The 17,618-nt window shown below is 39.3% G+C and overlaps 1 protein-coding gene across 1 annotated transcript in view; it reads left to right on the top strand.

Annotated features, from left to right (window-relative positions):
• Positions 1 to 17,618, top strand: part of MOCOS (molybdenum cofactor sulfurase) — a 225,560-nt gene that overhangs the window by 173,097 nt on the left and 34,845 nt on the right. Inside the window, exon 7 of the mRNA XM_075494151.1 lies at positions 14,993 to 15,109. Within this exon, the coding sequence (XP_075350266.1) occupies positions 14,993 to 15,109 (117 nt within the window). The remainder of the gene's footprint in view (positions 1 to 14,992; positions 15,110 to 17,618) is intronic.

Below are 17,618 nucleotides of genomic sequence, written 5' to 3'. Positions count from 1 at the left end.
GAGGAAGCATTAAATACAGTTGAATGATCAGTGTAAGGAGTAAGATTCAAGCTCAAAAAATCCTTAAATGCTGTCTTTCTCAACAGCTTTCTCTAGCCTTTATCCATCAGGTATACTGAGTATCTATAGGATGAAACTTTGTGAAACTTTTCTGCCTTCAGTAGAGAGGTAATGGTGTATGACCATAATCATGCATGACTGTGTACCGTGTAGACAGTGGGTAATGTAGTGTAACGTAGCTTACTTGCTCATCGGCAGAAGTCAGAAGAACCACAGTGCTCTGGTTTTGCTTAATTCTTCTGTTTTTCATTGGCTGGTGATTGAAGAAGCCCACAAGTCAAGTTCAAGTGTATGCCCCTGATTTTTTAAAAGCTGTCAATAACTGGTACCATCTGTCTCAGCGACTACCTCCCTCTGCCAGCAGTAGTGGCAGAGCTGCATTGCTCTTGGAAGCTGATAATATTGGACCATTAGGGAGAGAGTGGTAGTGCTGCAAAAGGTGTTCCTCAACGTTCCTCTGCTGGAGAGGAGAAGAACCAGATAATGAGGGGAACGCAGAGACATGTCTAGGAGAATACAAGAGGAGGTCCATAGATACAAAAGGGAGAACAGAACTGAAGCAGTTTCTTTGTAGCCTGTCAATATGGAGTTTTACAATTTTTTTTAAGGCACTTACCACACTGATGAACATGGGGTGGGCAAATGTATAGTACTGGAGAAGTTCTTCTTCCCCTACCTCTTTTTTTGGACTATGCTACCAAATAGTCTCAAATATTTGCCACATTTCATTTCGAAGAATTCCACATTTTAGGAGTGAATTAGCTATTTATACAGTCTTGAATATGTGTGGCAATGCTCAGAAAAGACTGGAGATATTAACACAGCTGGGTTGGTTAAACACTCTGCAAACACTCTGATGTTGCTTCTGTCCTTTGGTTAAAACCAAAACCTTTATTTGCACTTCTGAGTTTCACAATTTCTTTGTAAAATGGCTGTTGCCTGTTTCACTTTTTTAAACTCAACTGTACCCTCGAAGAAAAAATTATTTTATAGTCTTATGCCTCTGTGGTGCCTGTTTGCTGCAGTGGCTGCTCATTAAAAGCTTCTTTATTGATCTGTATCATCTGTATTGTGCTATTCACCGGATTCTCGTTATTTCTGGCGTGAGTATGTACAATGAAGAACTATAAAGTTTTCAAATGCATACCAGTCACATCTGCAGTGCCTGTTAGATTACTTTGTTTAATTAAAATAATGTGCAATTTAATGACTTCTAGAAATTAACAAGCAACAGCACTATTCTTTCCAAAGCTATAATACGTGTGATATATATATAATTGGCTTCTTTATGGAATGAAATTCTTTCATAGACATCTTATAGCAGTTATGGAGGAGAAAAATGTTTGCTTCTTCTTTATGATTACAAAGGAAATACATACAGCAGAGAGTAAGCTTCATCAAACTGACAATATAATCTCATCTTCATACCTGTATGCAAGTCTAAAATTAGATAGGTTTATTCAAATCAAAGTTAAATCCAATACTTCCATTAATGGTTTAGAAATGAAATAGTGTCCTCTAGTTTGGTAATGTCTGTGGTCTGCACATTCATGTGGATTCACTGGTCAGTCTCCAAATGCAATCTAGTGCAGTTAGGAGAACATGGTTTCAGAAGGTAGAAAACAGAAAACATTTACGGGAATTTTTAAAGAAGGGAAAATTGGATGACATTTCTATCTGACATGCCTACTACTAGTGGACACCAAGTAATGACTCAGGTTGTATTTCAGCTAGTATATTAAAAGAGAAATGACAGAATGTCCTATTCCTTTATGGATGATATCCCATCTATAATTAGTTACTTAAAACCAGCATCCAACCAATTCTATTTGTCTTTCTGACAGGCAATTGTTATGTGCCCATTGCCTATTAGAGGGCACAGTGTGGCTGGACATTAGCATTTGGTAGCCTGAAAAGGAAATCTGACTAACTGATTCCAGAGAAAATTTTATGACAAGTTTTGGAGGAGTTTATTTGGAACATTTGAGATTGGCAAGAAAGACTTCATAAGTAGACAGTGTCTTCAGAGGATACCAAGCTTACATTTAAGCCTCACGATTTACATAATTTACATGATATTCAAAACTCTGAACTAAGCCCAAGATATTTAGGATGTGAAAGGCGTGTAGTGAAATACATGACATTAACACTGCCACTGAAAAATGAAAGCAGGGAAAAATGATGTCTTTCATCTGTGTAGCGTTTGGGAAGAAAGCTGTTCTTACCTGCTTCTGTTATTGAAATCCATTTCTCACTGTTATCAGAGTTTAATTATCAAAGCTAACAAGATTGTGTCACTAAACAAAAACATGCTTGAATTACGTACATGGGGTCAAGTGCACCAATAGGAAATAGCCACAGTCTCAGGTTCATCCTTGAGTAAAACCTTCATTACAGCGCTCAAGATCAAATGAAGGCATTTCATTAAAGTGAGACACACAAATGAAACCACACCATGATTGCACTCTCAGGGATGGCAGTGTTTTTGACAGGGTCCTGTCCCAGTATATATGATATAGAACACTTGGATGTTAAGAAGTGATAAGGTGGGAATGAAATAGTTATGGAAGTTGAATTGCTATTGCTTTTTTATTTAAGTGTTTATTTGTGATTGTTGAAGGGTATCACTGTTTTAGAGTATTATATTTGGACAAAACTTGCTTTGTATACTATATGTAACATTGGTTTAATTGGCAGTTTAATTACTGCTTTAGCTATTTTGCTCTAAATGGTAATTAAAACGATTAAAGAAGAGGGACTTGCAGGCTCCAAACACCAATAGTCACTTAAAAGCTTTGGTTTTTCTTCAGATTTTTCATGAAACATTTCTTTATCTAGGAATAAAACTACTACAATTTTGAAATCTCCATAAACCTCTTGTCTTTGGGCACTAAAACTACATTAAATTTCCTCCTTTGAGCTGCACCAAATACTTCCCATGAAAATTATTTCCTTCAGTAAAGCTGTCTTGTAGACTACTATTGGTAGTAATTTGTTCTTGAAATTACTTGGGAGGATACCTGTATTCTTTTCACGCAAGCTGCCTGTCCTCTGCAGTATCACGTCTGTCATTTTATGTTATGTGTTTATTTGCACTGCAGCACCAAAAAGCCCCGGTTATGAACAGGGGTTAAACTATGATGAGTACTTGACAGGTCCAGGACATAAAGATGGCCTTTTTGCCAAACAGCTTCTTCATATATACTTGTCTAGTTAGAATGGATAATTCTCCAGCATTATAGTTTTTGCTGTTAATGAAGTGTGGACAGATGACAGGCTGGTGATTTTGAAAGGTGAGAAAGTGCAGGGTAGAGACGAAGGACCTCTGCTAAGTCAGTGGTGCAGAATGGAAGCAGCAGAGTTGACATTAATGCAGCAAGCTCTCAATCTTCTGCTTCCTTGTGAGGCTACCAGGAAAAGAAGCAATTAGCCCTAGATATTAAAGGGGGTTTCTGATGTCACAAAAGTGGGGTTACGTATATGCTCGATGGTGAGCTAATACTGCAGAGTCTTTACACAGAGAATCACCATTGGCTCATTTATTAATAGTGAATATCTGTAGTCTTCAGCATATATGAATGTCATGTGTTTATACATCCCCAAGTCCTTCCAATCTCTGAAGCACTGTTTGACAGCAACGACTCAGCTTCAGTTTGCCTCCTTCCCATCTTTTTTATCAGAAGCTTGCATATGACTTTATGAGGTTACAGCCTGTTTTGAATGCCAAAGAGGAGATGGAGCAGCTGTAAGGGAACAACATTGATTTGAAACAACAATCATCCACACAAAAAAGTGGATTTCTTACAAATCAGGTCGAAGTGGAAAGTTGTATGTTCCCTTCCATTTGCAGATTTGAAAAAAAATCACCATCTCTGCTATGAGGGACCTTTTGTGCTAGTATTATTTTAAGTTTTCTGATAGGGAGAAGAGACCTGTGAAATGTTCTTTGTACATTCAGTAGATAATTGCAGAGTAATTTTATAATCCTTTCACATTTCATTCTGTAAAGTCAGTTTAGGAGCTGGAAGAGAGGAAAGGGGTAAGAGGCAGAGATGGGCAGATGGAATTTCACCTGAAACATTTCTTGAATTGTATGCCCTGGAGAGCTCTTACCCAGTCACACCTTCCAGTTCAGTGTTTTCTGCCCCCAGTGAAAAATAGCACTTCCCTTATCAAACTTTTTCTTTTTTACTCTGGTCTTCTGAGACAATATTTTTTTCTCCTGTGTGTCACAGGCATAAAAGGTGAGCAAACCATCATAGCTATCTTCTTTTGAAAAATGGCCATCATTTCAGTTGTGGATTACCAGCTCTCTTTCCCACTCTGCTTTTTCACGCTGCCTCCTTTGCCTGGAGCCTGAAGCTAAATAGAATTAGCTTACTGTGATTGTCTCACCTGCAGAAGTTCCCTTGGTATCCATATATACTTGCCATGCCTCCTAAAAATCCTGTCAAGAAGGGAACAGGCATCAGTCCATTAGCAGTCTCAGCCTTCTTGCCTGCCACTTCACGCTTGTGTGTGCTAGACAAACTGCTATAACAGGAATCAGCTGCCAAAGACAGAGAATGTAAACATTTTCATTTGCCTAAGGAAGGCTCTTCTGTAGTGTTGCATATGGATGAGGTTTGCCTCTCAAGACTGAGAACCCTGCTCAAATAGGTTATGATCAGTTTTGTCTAGGAGCCTGTATTAGCATGTGCTGTCTCACTCTCATCAACCCAGATAGCATGAAGGGAGGTCTAGACTTTGAACTTATCTCTGTTCATCCATTTCTCAAGAAAAAAACTATGAACACTTCTCAGCAGGTAACTTCCAGTGTGTGTCCCTTCAGCACAAATCTATAATGCCATTTGATGACTGCTTTTATTATGGCATCTGCCCACTGTCTCACCCACCTTCCTTCTATCTCAACCTCCCTTGAGTTAATGTAAGAATAGACTCACTTGGTTTTTTCACTTGGTTTTTTCCTTTCCTGCCTTTATTTTCTATCATTCTGAAGTGAAGACCAGGGTCTTAAATTGGAATGTGATCCAAATCACTTAGATGTCAGAACAGCTGCCATACAGGATCTCACTGTGGCACCTTCTCTACCCTAGTAGCCTCTTTCTGCCAGTGTTCACATGCTAGCAGTATAAGAAGAGGACAAAACCAGAATAAGACTCCCCCAAGAAACAAAAGAAATTTTGTTTTCTTTTAACCTCGTTTATCCTTCTGCATCCAAAGCATCCTATAGCAGTGAATTGTCTTGTAAGCAGCTTAGCAGCCAAGCCAAATTCATCCCTCTGGTTTCAGAAGACGTGAAGGGGGAAAAATAGATCTTAGGATTGTAGGGACTATGAGAGGCTACCCATCATTGTTGTGTGCCAAGATAGGATCATCTTTACCTGAACATTTCCACAGCCTCCAGAGACAGTTCGTTCTGGAACTTAGGTATATTCACTATTACAAAATATTTCCTAATGATTAACCTAAATTTCCCACAATGCAGTCAAAGTCCATTACTACATGGATTGGGAAAAGAAAGAGACACCAATTTGGGCAGGTAAGCAGAAAAAAAGGAGATTCCAGCCATGAGAGGCAGAGGAGAGTTGGACAAGCAGTCTGAAACAGTGTTGTATGGGAGTGGTGTGACCAGAGAAGAGAGAGAGCAATATAAGGAGGTAGAAGTTATTCTGTCTGTTTGCATTTGGACAGGTCTGCTAACAGAAGTAAGGCAGGACAAAGTGGTGTGAGGCAGGATGGGAGATGCACATAAAAGTAGTTGCTCAACGTAAATAAAGTGGTGATAGCCAGTTCTGGAAGCACCTTCATATTGCGAGTACACTTTCTTTGCTTTAGTTTCACAATGTTCTCTTTTAAGAGCTTCCTTTTCCTTCAGTGATGTTTTAATAAATAGCTTAGCTGGACCTAGATCAGTAGCCAGGACCTGGCAATGGCCAGGTGAAATCTCCTTCTGCTGTAGTCTTTCAGTGTCACCTTGAGGGATTCAATGTCTGTCTTCCCCACTTATTCTAACCTCACAGGAGTGGAGAGGAAATACATTAAATACTGGCAAATCTTCAGATACCCAGTGGCAGATACGTTTGTATATACACACAGCTGGTTGAATACATATTGATATCACTACTTATCGTTACATGATAAAAGGGACCATGCAATACCCGTAGTGGGTAGATTTCTTGAAATAATTGCTGTTTGTAGCTTAGATGGTACCCTCGGTTTCACTGGTAGATTAGCTCCAATGCACTGTATATCTGATATATAGATACAGAATTAGAGCAATGACAACATGCGAATTAGAAGAGTGGGAAAAAAAGGAGCTACAGCATTTCACATGCACAGGAAGCTGTCACCAGGTCAATTTGATCAGACTACTGACCGGAGCCTCATAGTTGCCTGTAGTTGCCTATCAGTACTTGCCTGGAAATTCATACCATGTCCCTACAGGAGAAAGTGGGTTGCTGTTAAGAAACAATGAGGGATAATTTCTACTTTATTTAATCTATGTGAAATAAATCTTCATAGAAAGTTATTAAGCAGGAGATCTTCGTTGTTCTTCAAACCATAATCCTTTTATGTTTTTTCCATCTGTTACTTTTTAATTTTGTGTAAAACAATCACTCACTTTTGCAGGTGGAGAAGTGCAGCACTTTTTCATCTGGGCCAGAGAAAATGGAAATCCAGCATTTGTTAATTCCAGCTGAGAACGTCTGTGCAAAGACAGTCAAATAAGAGTTAGTTACGCTAATGCTTTTAGAAGCATATCCACTCATTATATTAATTTTGATGACTCAGGGAAAGGAAAGTGTTCTTAACATGCCTAATGGGATTTTTGGCCATCTTCCCAATAGCTACCTAAAAATTGCTGGGGTGATTGCTCACTATTGATTTTAGCTATAGATTTAGCCATTGATTTCAGGAAGCCAGGAATGGCAGATGGACGAGCACAATAGAAGGCAAACAGGATTACAAGGAGAAAAAGATTGTTGTGAAGATTCCTGTTGAATGTCCACTAATTTCCTGGTTCCAATTAGTTTCCAATAGCACTGTGGATGTCTGGTAAGCAGGGAGATAGCAGCAATGCAGCAAACCACACTGGCTTGCCAATAAATGGCACCTTGTTGCTTCAAACTAGCAAGAAATGCCATTACAATCTGGATCTTTGGTTACATGGCACTGGGCACTCAAAGACAGCCCTTACAAGGGGCTCTCTAGGTAGGGGATTACTGACTGAGCATAAGGAGGTGCTGTACTTGAGAGAATCAGTGTGATAGCTGCAAACCTAGTTAGTAGGTAATGAAGCTCTCTTCTTGCTGAGGAAGTAATGGCAGAGTACAGGCTGAGTTGCTTTTTGTCATATCTCATTGTCGGAGGACAAAGAGACATGTGAGATAGTATGCATGAAATTGCCTACTATTAAACTGCTCATCAGAGCTGGTCAAGGTTAGAAATCTTCATGAAAGTGTAGACTGAAGGTGTTGCCTGACACTGCTTCTCTGGTGTGTCCTTGCATGTTGCTAAGGAAACTGGCAAGGAGATAAAAGAAACATACTCGTAGTTGTTCAGATGAAAGACTCTCAGATGAATGAGGGAGGCTAAATATTTTCTGTTTAGTAACAGGGCCAAACTGTGGCTCTAAACTACAGACCTTGTTACACAGGGGAGAAATGTGAAAAGAAACTACATGGTAGCAGCAAAAGGACTGCACTTTTGACAGTCTCTGCTGGATTCCTTTTTTCTTGATCTCGGTAAAAGCAGATCAGCTGCCTTTGAACGCATGCAGTGTCCAGTTTCAGTCCACCATCTGAATCCTTCGAAGACAAAGAGAGCCTGGCTCCACCTTCTCTATTACCTTACTTGCATCTTCCCGCCCCACACACAAATCCTGTATAGGACCCTGTATGGACATAATTAAAGTAATATTTCAACACAGTCCATCATGGGATTTTAACCCTACCTCTCTGTGATCTATTATCCCCATTTTCAGGGGATAAATACAGACAAAGGAGGATATAGGTGATTTAAAGAAAGAGGAAAAGGTGGAGAGGGTTTTGACTGGGACATGAATTAAATCTATGTCACTAAACTTTCAGTATCATGCACTGCAGCTTTTTATTCCTAAGCATTGTTTCCACTTGTATTAGTCTGCTACATTCCCCTTTATCCCTTCTTGATACGAGTTATAGCTTAGTCTTCTGTGTTGTTTGCCTTTGGCTTCCACTTCTCTGACTAGTAGCAGTCTGACCCAAAGCCTTTAGCCTACGAAATAGCTATGGATGCACAATAGGATGCAGAGATACAGACCTTTTCCTATAACTCACAAGGGAATGCTCAGTTGAAGTCAGAGTTAGGAAGTCATAGAGGGCTTGGGTTCCTTTGCTTTGTTTTGCTTTTCTTCCTAGAATCCATCCTTTCCCTGATGTCATTTTATCAAACCAGATTTTCATTGTCACTGAATGCAGTTTAAAAAAAATGAAGAAAAAGCTAAGAGAAAATGCCATTGGTTGGAGAGACCTGTGGCCACTGAGATGCCAAATCAAAGAAGACCAAGGTGTTTAGCCTACTCATCAGCCCGTTCAGTTTCAAATAGCTGGATCTTAGACTCATGAAGTTTATACATGATCCAAATAAGTCCATGCCCTAATTCAACGCATGTACCACAGAGAAGAAAAAAGCAGTTGAAAAAATGTGAGGTCATCCATTAACAATCAAGACTGTGTTTAATTTCTTCCTTATAGCCACGCCATCCCCAAAGTTGATCGGATGAGAGGAAATGGCCTCAAGTTGCGCCAGGGGAGGTTTAGACTGGATATTAGGAAATTTTACTTCACTGAAAGGGTTATCAAGCGTTGGAACAGGCTGCCCAGGGAAGTGGTGGAGTCGCCATCCTTGGAAGTATTTAAAAGACATTTGGATGAGGTGCTTAGGGACATGGTATAGTGGTGGTCTTGGTAGTGTTAGGTTTATGGTTGGACTTGATGATCTTAAAGGTCTTTTCCAACCTATACGATTCTGTGATTCTGTGAAATTATTTTCTGAATCGCAGAAATGTACAATTATTGTTACTCCTTTAAGCATAGAGGACCTGCAGTTTGCTATGTATATGGCATCTTCTAAGTGAGAATTCCTGCAGAATGGCAACCCACATATTCTGATTTATGCTGATGTTTCCAGCTTCTCTCCATCAAATCTTACCTGATAATTGACTGTCTTTGAAACCAGCAGAGAAAATTATCACATCTACTGCAAAGTTCCTGATAAGCTAGCATTTCCACTACCAAGACACCGAGTTTGGCAATTTCAGTAAACTTCAGTATCTCTTTCTAATACTTCACTGCCTTCTACCAAAGGGGCTTTGGTCAGAGTGAGTGATGAATGGGTGTAGACTGAAGAGATTTACATCCACTCTAAATTAGTTTAAACTATTGTCAACAACTAGAGACACAAAAAGGAGGAGAGGATCAGATTCATCAATACTGTGAGAACCTGTTGTCCTGGTTTTGGCTGGGATAGAGTTAAGTTTCTTCCTAGGAGCTGGTACAGTGCTGTGTTTTGGATTTAGTATGAGAATAATGTGGATAACACACTGATGTTTTCATTGTTGCTAAGTAGTGCTTACACCAGTCAAGGACTTTTCAGCTTCCCCTGCTCTGCCAGGTGCACAAGAAGCTGGGAGGGGGCACAGCCAGGACAACTGACCTCAACTGGCCAAAGGGCTATTCCATACCATATGACGTCATGATCAGTATATAAAGCTGGGGGGAGTTGGCTGGGGGGGCAGCGATCCCTGCTCAGAGACTGGCTGGGCGTCAGTCGGCAGGTGGTGAGCGGCCGTATCACTTGTTTTTTCCTGGGTTTTGTTCATCTCTCACTCTCTTGTTGTTTTCCTTCTCATTACAAATTATTATTATTTTTTTGTTGTTGTTCCAGTTATTAAACCGTTCTTCTCTCAACCCACAAGTTTTTTTACTTTTGCTCTTTTGATTCTCTCCCCCATCCCATCAGGGGGGTGATGGTGAGCGAGCGGCTGTGTGGTACTTAATTGCCGACTGGGGCTAAACCACCACACCTGCCCACATAGAAATTCTTTCACTGGGATGGGAAAAAATGCCTCTCATGCAGGAAACCATGCAGTTAAACCAGTTTAAGTATACTGTAACTCAGCTAAAATGCTTTTTTCCTCCTACTAAATGATTTGGAAACGTGCTGATATTTTTTTTCTTCTGACCTACTTCTTATTAAATTGTATTAAACAAGATTAAGTATGCATTTGCATCAGCAACAACATTTTACAGTCAAATGCTGGATGACAGAAAGAGCTAGCTTACTTTCTCTCCAATTCCATGCCATGAATCAGTGAATTAATTTACCAGTGGATGTGGAGAACAGCGTCATGAAGCCTGTTTTATAACCAGCCATCAGTGGAGTGCAGTGAAATTCTTGTAATGAGCAAATCCATCAGACAAACAAACTGTTCTGAAATTTGAGCATTGTAGAAAGTAGAATGAGAAGTCCCAATCCCAATTCCTGAAGGGACAGTACCTGCCAGTATTGACTTATATGATTTTGGGTTTTTCGGGACACTTCATGATGTATTATAAAAAGTTCCTTTATTCATATGAATAATTCTTGTAATACTCAGTAAAATAACTTGCACAAATAAGAAGTACTTGCTTGAATAAAGATACAGAATTGGATCCTATGGGAATGACTTCAGGAGGGGTTCCTAGAGAATCCATCATTCTTAGCGAAAATCTTAGACTTAGTTGATTAGAAATAATGCAAAATTATGTGCTATTTGTAAATATTTACTATCGCTTAGTATATATCTACCTACAGTAAGCATAATTCTCAGACTGATTTCCATGGAGCCTGAAGCCAGAGAAAAGCTTAGACCTTTCAGCTGACCGACACAGAGGCCCTGAAGTCAACAGACAGCAGAAGTCAGTCATTTAGCAAAGGCAGAGAAGTCACCGGTGCAGCTGTGTGACAGAGAACAGGAAATCAGAACACACCAGAATCAAATTTATGTTTGGAGCTGTCCAGCTGCTGAGTGTGAACTAAAATACCAGATATCCAACGGGGACTATTGTAGGGTAATGCATTAAAACTGGGGAGAAAAACCCTCTCCACCTCAATTTTTTTTGTATTAAAAAAAATTGTAGTAGTATTTATCAGATAGAGCACTATGAAAAAAACCCTAACTGTGAACATTTGGTCAATCTGGCAACACTAAAGGACGGCTCACTGAGGAAGGCAACTGTGCTTAAAATAGAAATTATCTCTGAAAAAAAAAGAACTATTTTAAAAATGGATTTAGATTAATTTCATTCATGTGTGTTTATTAAACTCAAAGACCACAGCCTGGAAGTGTGAAAAGCACCTTTTGCTTGTCAAAAATCAAGAAGATCTGACATCAGAAGTGTTGGGGTGTGAAGCAACCTACAGGGCTTGGCCCACAGTAAAGAGCTTCAGAAAAAGTAATGAATGCAAAGGGGCTCTGAGGGGCAGACAGGACTCCCAAGATGTCGTGATGGCTTAATTACCATGTCCTCACTGACTGAAATCAGTAAAAATGCTGCAAGATTTCTGCATGTGTTTTGCAGTTTAATTGTAGTCTTTAAGCTCTGAAAGACCAAGGCACAATAGTTCCAAATATCAGACCCAGGGAATCACCAAAACTGACAATCTGAGTACATTAAGCTGTGTACTTACCATTAGTACCATTCATGCTTCTGTGCGTTCATTGATGAACATATTCCTGGCTCCCAAAAGTCAGCTGCCGCTGTTGCAGACAGAGCTGCAAGCAGCTTTCTGTATTTCATAACCCTGAGCTTCATACCCATTATTGCTCCTTATGGCAATTTTAAAGATGTGCTTTATTTAAAAAAGCTTCTCTTCATCGAAATAACTGTAACAGATGTTTTATGTTCTATTTGTTTTGCTATGTGGTAGCACTGCAGAGAGAGATTAAATTAACTCCCCAAATAGCATATTTCTAGAGTGAAACTAAACAAGAAGAAATCGAAGCATATGTCCAAGGGAAAGTCAAGCATGCATTCAAGGGACAGATAAATTTGCAGTGCTGCCCTTACTGATTCTTTACATGGTGCCATTGTTTGCAATGAAAAGTGTGTATCACATTCCCAAGACCTGTGTGTGTTATCACATTGGTGATAACAGAGTTCGATTAATACTAAAGCTATGGAAAACTTATCTTTGTTCTCCTGAACCGCAATTCCCTATATTCCTCTAATGTTCATACATTTTTATGTATCAATAATCTTTGTCTACTGTACAGATTAATATATATCACAATTAAAAGTGTTATTGGAGAAGGGTATTGGGTTGCACGGCTAGAATGAAATTACTGTTCATTAAAGAACAGTAATAATTTATTTGACAAAATTAAAAATATTTTTAAAAAATTCTTGTTAGCAATTCCTTGAAGCTGGGTCATGGAAACTTCATTACACTACATACACTTTGATAATCAAGGCTGCCCCAGCAATATTTCTTCAAAAAATAATAATAATAAAAAGATTATATATTTTAAAGCTTTGTGTATACCGAGCAAATAAGCCCAAACACTGTATGAATTCAGTAGTGAAGTATCTGTCATGATTTTTGCCTTGCTTGTCATCATTAACGGAACGATAGATCCACCCACGAGTCACTAGCACCATGACAAACCATGTTATGCCAGGGTGACAACTTTTCTCATCTAAATGAAAAAAGACGTCAAGAAAATGTCACTGTTCCCAGATTGAAGTCTTCTGACAAAACAAAGCTAATGACACCACAACAGTCTTTCTCAACAGATGCCTTTTACTATAACTTTGATTTGAGAAACATGCTTTGAACACAGGATATTCTCCAAGGCATTAATCATGAATAGGGATCTCGGGACTGATTCTATTCTCTGCTTTCCAAGTCTGGATATATGGAGTTATTTTGATTGTATCTCCATGTGAGAACTGAACCATTTTGAAGTGAACTAGTGGGGCAGAACATATTTGAGTGTGAACTTGAGAACTTGTGCACTACAATGATGTAGGATTTCTTCTGTGTATACAGCACGTTTCTGTGTGGAGTACTACACACACACAAAAAAAAAAAAATTAATGTTGTTTGAAGTGCTTTTAGCAGAGTTAAATAATACTTAGGTTGAATTATTTCAGCGTGGATTAAGTTCTAACAGAGGGCTTGGTTTTTCAAGCTGCCGAGATAGTGAAGTTAAAGGTGCTTGGTATCTCATACAGTTAAACTCAGATATGTCGGAAGATAGGCTGACATCAGAAGATTGATGATGTCAGAAGATAGGAGACAGAAGATAGGCTGAATTATACCAGAAAGTATTTGCTACATATACTGGGCTATTACCCTATACAAAGAGAATTTATGTTAAAAAAAATAAAAGCCAATAGAGAATAAGCCAGCTAGAAAAGCTAGGTTGAATATTTACATTGATACCTCAGGCAGATAAAGCATGAGGTCACAGTTAGGAAAGTGGTTGGTTTGAGATGGTCGACACTTCCATTCCTGCACCCTTAGTCTGAGCTGTTGCTCTGCGCATAGCTGAGCCTGAGCTCCCTGCAAGGACGATTGTGTCACTGGCATGGTGGGGTCCTCTCAGTCTGCAGCGTGGTTATTTTCAGAGCGCTCAGCTCTCCATTTTGCAGAAGAGGAGCAACAGAGAGATTAATGCAGCTTGTGCGAGGTTGTTCTGGAAGTCTATGGTAGAGATAGGATGGTGCCAGGTTTCATGCTACCTTTCTGACCATCTGACTGTCCTTTCTCCCAGTCCTGACCAGGAATGTTCATCATTTATTGTCAAAGAAATAACTGGCAGTAGCTATATCTGCTCAGCTAACCTTACCAGCTGCTGTTGTTGCTTTTTGAAGTCAACATAAAGCGTTTTCAGATCCCTGCAGTGTGCTTCCATGGTTTCTTAGCTGTGCTAAGAGGATCCCCATGGTGTGCTTCTGTTGTTTCTTAGCTGTGCTATGAAGCCCTGACAATCCATATCTCTTCTCTGCAGTGCTGTCCTGCCAGTGCCATCCTGCCAATACATGTGTGTATGTCTCCTTCTGAGGCACATACAGACATGTGCTTCTGTTCTCTTTGCACATCTTTTTCATTCCTTCACATAATTTATTCATGCCAGTTTGTCATCAAGTATTGTATTTCTGCCCATTCATTATTTACTGGACAATAAAGAAATGGTATAACACAGAACAGCACAGCACAAGGAAAAAGTACACCAGGGAGTGGGTGCACTGAGTGGTCGTATGTAGAAGACTCAAGGAGGTATTCCAGTTTAGTCTCTGCTCTGTCAGATGTTATTGCTTACTGGGGGGCTGATTCTTCAAGCACTTGTATGCCAAAATCCCACAGATACAGTCAGTTTCTGTAATGAGGACTTGCAGTTTCAGATCCTTGGAGAACAAGGTTTTCTTTAGCTAACTGAAGAGGTGCCCCAGGCCTCTCTTCAATCTCTGCAGATGCAGTTGTAGGTGTCAGTTCTGTCAAGACACTGAATGACACTTGGCTGCAGGCCTGTAATTAGCCCTACTGATGTGAATGAACCTGTTCGCAGGTTTAAAATTAGGGACATGTACCATCATTAACAGGATCAGGACCTGAACTGATATGCGGGGTGTGTGTGTGTGTGTGGTGTGTGCACTGTCTCTCAATGCCAAGGTAAGCATTTCTGCTTCCACCACTGTTTTCTTTCAGCTGAATAACAAGGCTGAAAAATCCTAAATGTGTATTGGTATGCTAAAAACTACGGAAAGTTGTTAATAATTTAGAGAATTAATTTACCTCCAATTGAATTGTACCTTTAAAACATTGTATGTTGTTTACCATAACTTTAAAATGTGTATTTTTCATTTTTCTCCTATGTCTTATCTCCTGCTGAATCGGGAAGGTGGACAAGATGGCCAGTCTCTACAACATACATGTCCGCACAGGTTGCTTCTGTAATACAGGAGCCTGCCAGATGCATTTGGGTATAAGCAATGAGGACATCCAAAGGAACCTGCAGGTTAGTTTCTGAATGAGATTACGTGATATATTGCCCATGGAAAATACCTAGATTCAGTGACCCAGGAGATATCTTCTGGCTATTAGTTCTGCATTTCCTAAGGACGGGAGGTTTGAAGGGGAGAAGAAAATCTGGCTCTGTATCAAAAAAACCCTAATTAGTTAAAAGCTAAAGTAGGTGTACCATGTCCTGTGGTTTTGAGTCTCTGCAACTTTAAGAATGAAAGTAAATTTGATTTGCTTTCTCTGATCTTTCAACTCAACTGCCATGTTAAAGAACTAAATGAACTGAAATTCATTTCATTGAAGCAAAATCATTTGATGGACCCAAAGCAGTATGTGTTGCTTGTTTTTATTTCATTGGAAAATATGAAACTGTGGCTTCTTGTTCTGATTTGGAGTTACATGAAATCCAGATTTGCCTGCAGAACAGAAGTTCCTGGACAATTCATCTCATGTTGTTCCTTAAGTATCCTTAATTGTACATAATAATGTTCAGGTATTATAGACCTATTGCTGTTGAATGTTACAGTTTAAAAGGCATACACAAATTGGACAAGAAACAATAAATGAGAATACACAGGGAATCTCAGAGAGTGAAGTAAATTTAGATGTCATCTACCTAGATTACTGGTGTGTTAGATTGTTAGAACATGAATGTAAAGACTGTTTTCTAGATGACTAATATTTTCCATAAATTGTCATTAAAAGATATGTAGCAGGATGTATTACAATGAAGTGGGGGAGGCTTCATGTCTGCATATTTGTCAGAGTTTGAAATTACAGTAAATTAATACAGAACAATCAAAAATTTTATTAATGGTATTCTTCAAAAGATAAAAAATTATAATGGCTGTATTGATATTATAGCTCACTTATAATTTCACAGAGACATTTAGATAACTTTTGCAAACACATTTATATGCAAGATTGATAGCACAAGTTCTTAAAGGGGGAGAGCTCTTTAATACCTTCCTTGGCAAAATGGTGCTTTGATTTACCATGGAAAGCTCCGTGTCCATAGTCTCTTCATGCATAATCTGTCTAAGAGCAGGTGAGTGATGCTTGAATTTTCGAGGGGGAGCAGGTTCCCCAGGATACTCTGAGAAAGGAAGAAAAGGTCTACTCTTCTGCTGAAGTGCAAAATGCCAAATGACCAGCTGCAATGCTCTTGGATCTCTTTATATAAGGAGGATTTTGCTAAGGAGTGGGGGGCCTCTTATAGCTCTGTATCATGTTAATAAAACTGAACATTTAAATGGGGATAGGCCAAACCCAAGCTTATAAAGAGAAACTTAATCTGCCAAAAGTGGTATGATGAGGTGGTGCAGTCAAGCAGTCATTATTTTGGGACATTCTCATCAGTCCTTTCAGAAGGATCTGGATGAGTTATTGACAACATTACTGTGTAGGGAAGGCATCTTTTATCACATTATTTGCACACGTACTTCGGTTTCGCCTTTCCAACGGTGCTGACTATATTCTTCCTTCCCTGATGAAGATTTCCATGTATAAAACGCCTGTGAGGGAGGACTTTCTGTCCTCAAGGGTCTCTGGAGAAATGTGGTTAGTTTTCTTAGAAAGTTAGGTAGGAACTAATTTACTTATTTGCACAGCAGGAACCTCTCTCCTCAGTCAATCAATCAATACTTGGCAGAAGGGTTACATGTATATTAACAGATGCAACCTAATTTTGCAAATGTTGCTTCTGCAGTATTGTCAAGGATAAAAACTACATCACACGGCATTAAAATATTTACCATGTATTGCATGCTTTGACATAGAGGCTTTTTTTTTTATTTCTCCTTGCATAAATGGCATCTGTGTTCATCTTGCTTAAAGATGCCCTCATGTAACTAATCTATTCACACTTCCATTTTTATGTAACAGAAATGCATAAATAAATGAAATTCTGAGGAAAAAAAACCAGCTACTGCACTTACAGGAATAAGGATGCTGACTTAGGACTAAATCTTGTGTCCATTGGTGAGATAATGTTAGATGAATGAACAAAGGGGGTCTCTAGCTTATCTCACTGGAGGTGAGTGGCAGCATTCACTGACCCACTTACTGAAGGAGAAACTTCTGCTCTAAGGGAGAGTTTTCTAGAGAGTGCTGTATGAAAGACATACTAAATGGAGAGGTATCTATGTGGAGGTCACTATTAGGGTATTTGAAGCATTTTTTCAACAAAGATTTTTCATGAGTGGCAACCTGTGTTCTTCAGAGGAAATGTTAGGGGGAAGGATAGTTCCTTCCACCCTGAAAGCAATGTGACTGGATCAGCAAGACAGATTTACTGCATATTCCAATGATGAGGGAAGTCACTTGGGATGTTCTAGATGCTCTTTGGATGCTCTAGAGTCAAGTCTCTGCTTTGCTAATATCCCAGACCAGTTCTCAGCTGTATAGCTATCCATTGGACTAGTTAACACAAGCCATGAATAAGCCACTGATAATATAAAATGGAACTGTTCTGACAGCAAATATCTAGAAAACTGCCCCAGAAA

The sequence above is a fragment of the Mycteria americana genome, chromosome 2, assembly GCF_035582795.1.
Source record: "Mycteria americana isolate JAX WOST 10 ecotype Jacksonville Zoo and Gardens chromosome 2, USCA_MyAme_1.0, whole genome shotgun sequence".
Lineage (NCBI taxonomy): Eukaryota > Metazoa > Chordata > Aves > Ciconiiformes > Ciconiidae > Mycteria > Mycteria americana.
This window is presented reverse-complemented; position numbering and strand designations above follow the sequence as displayed.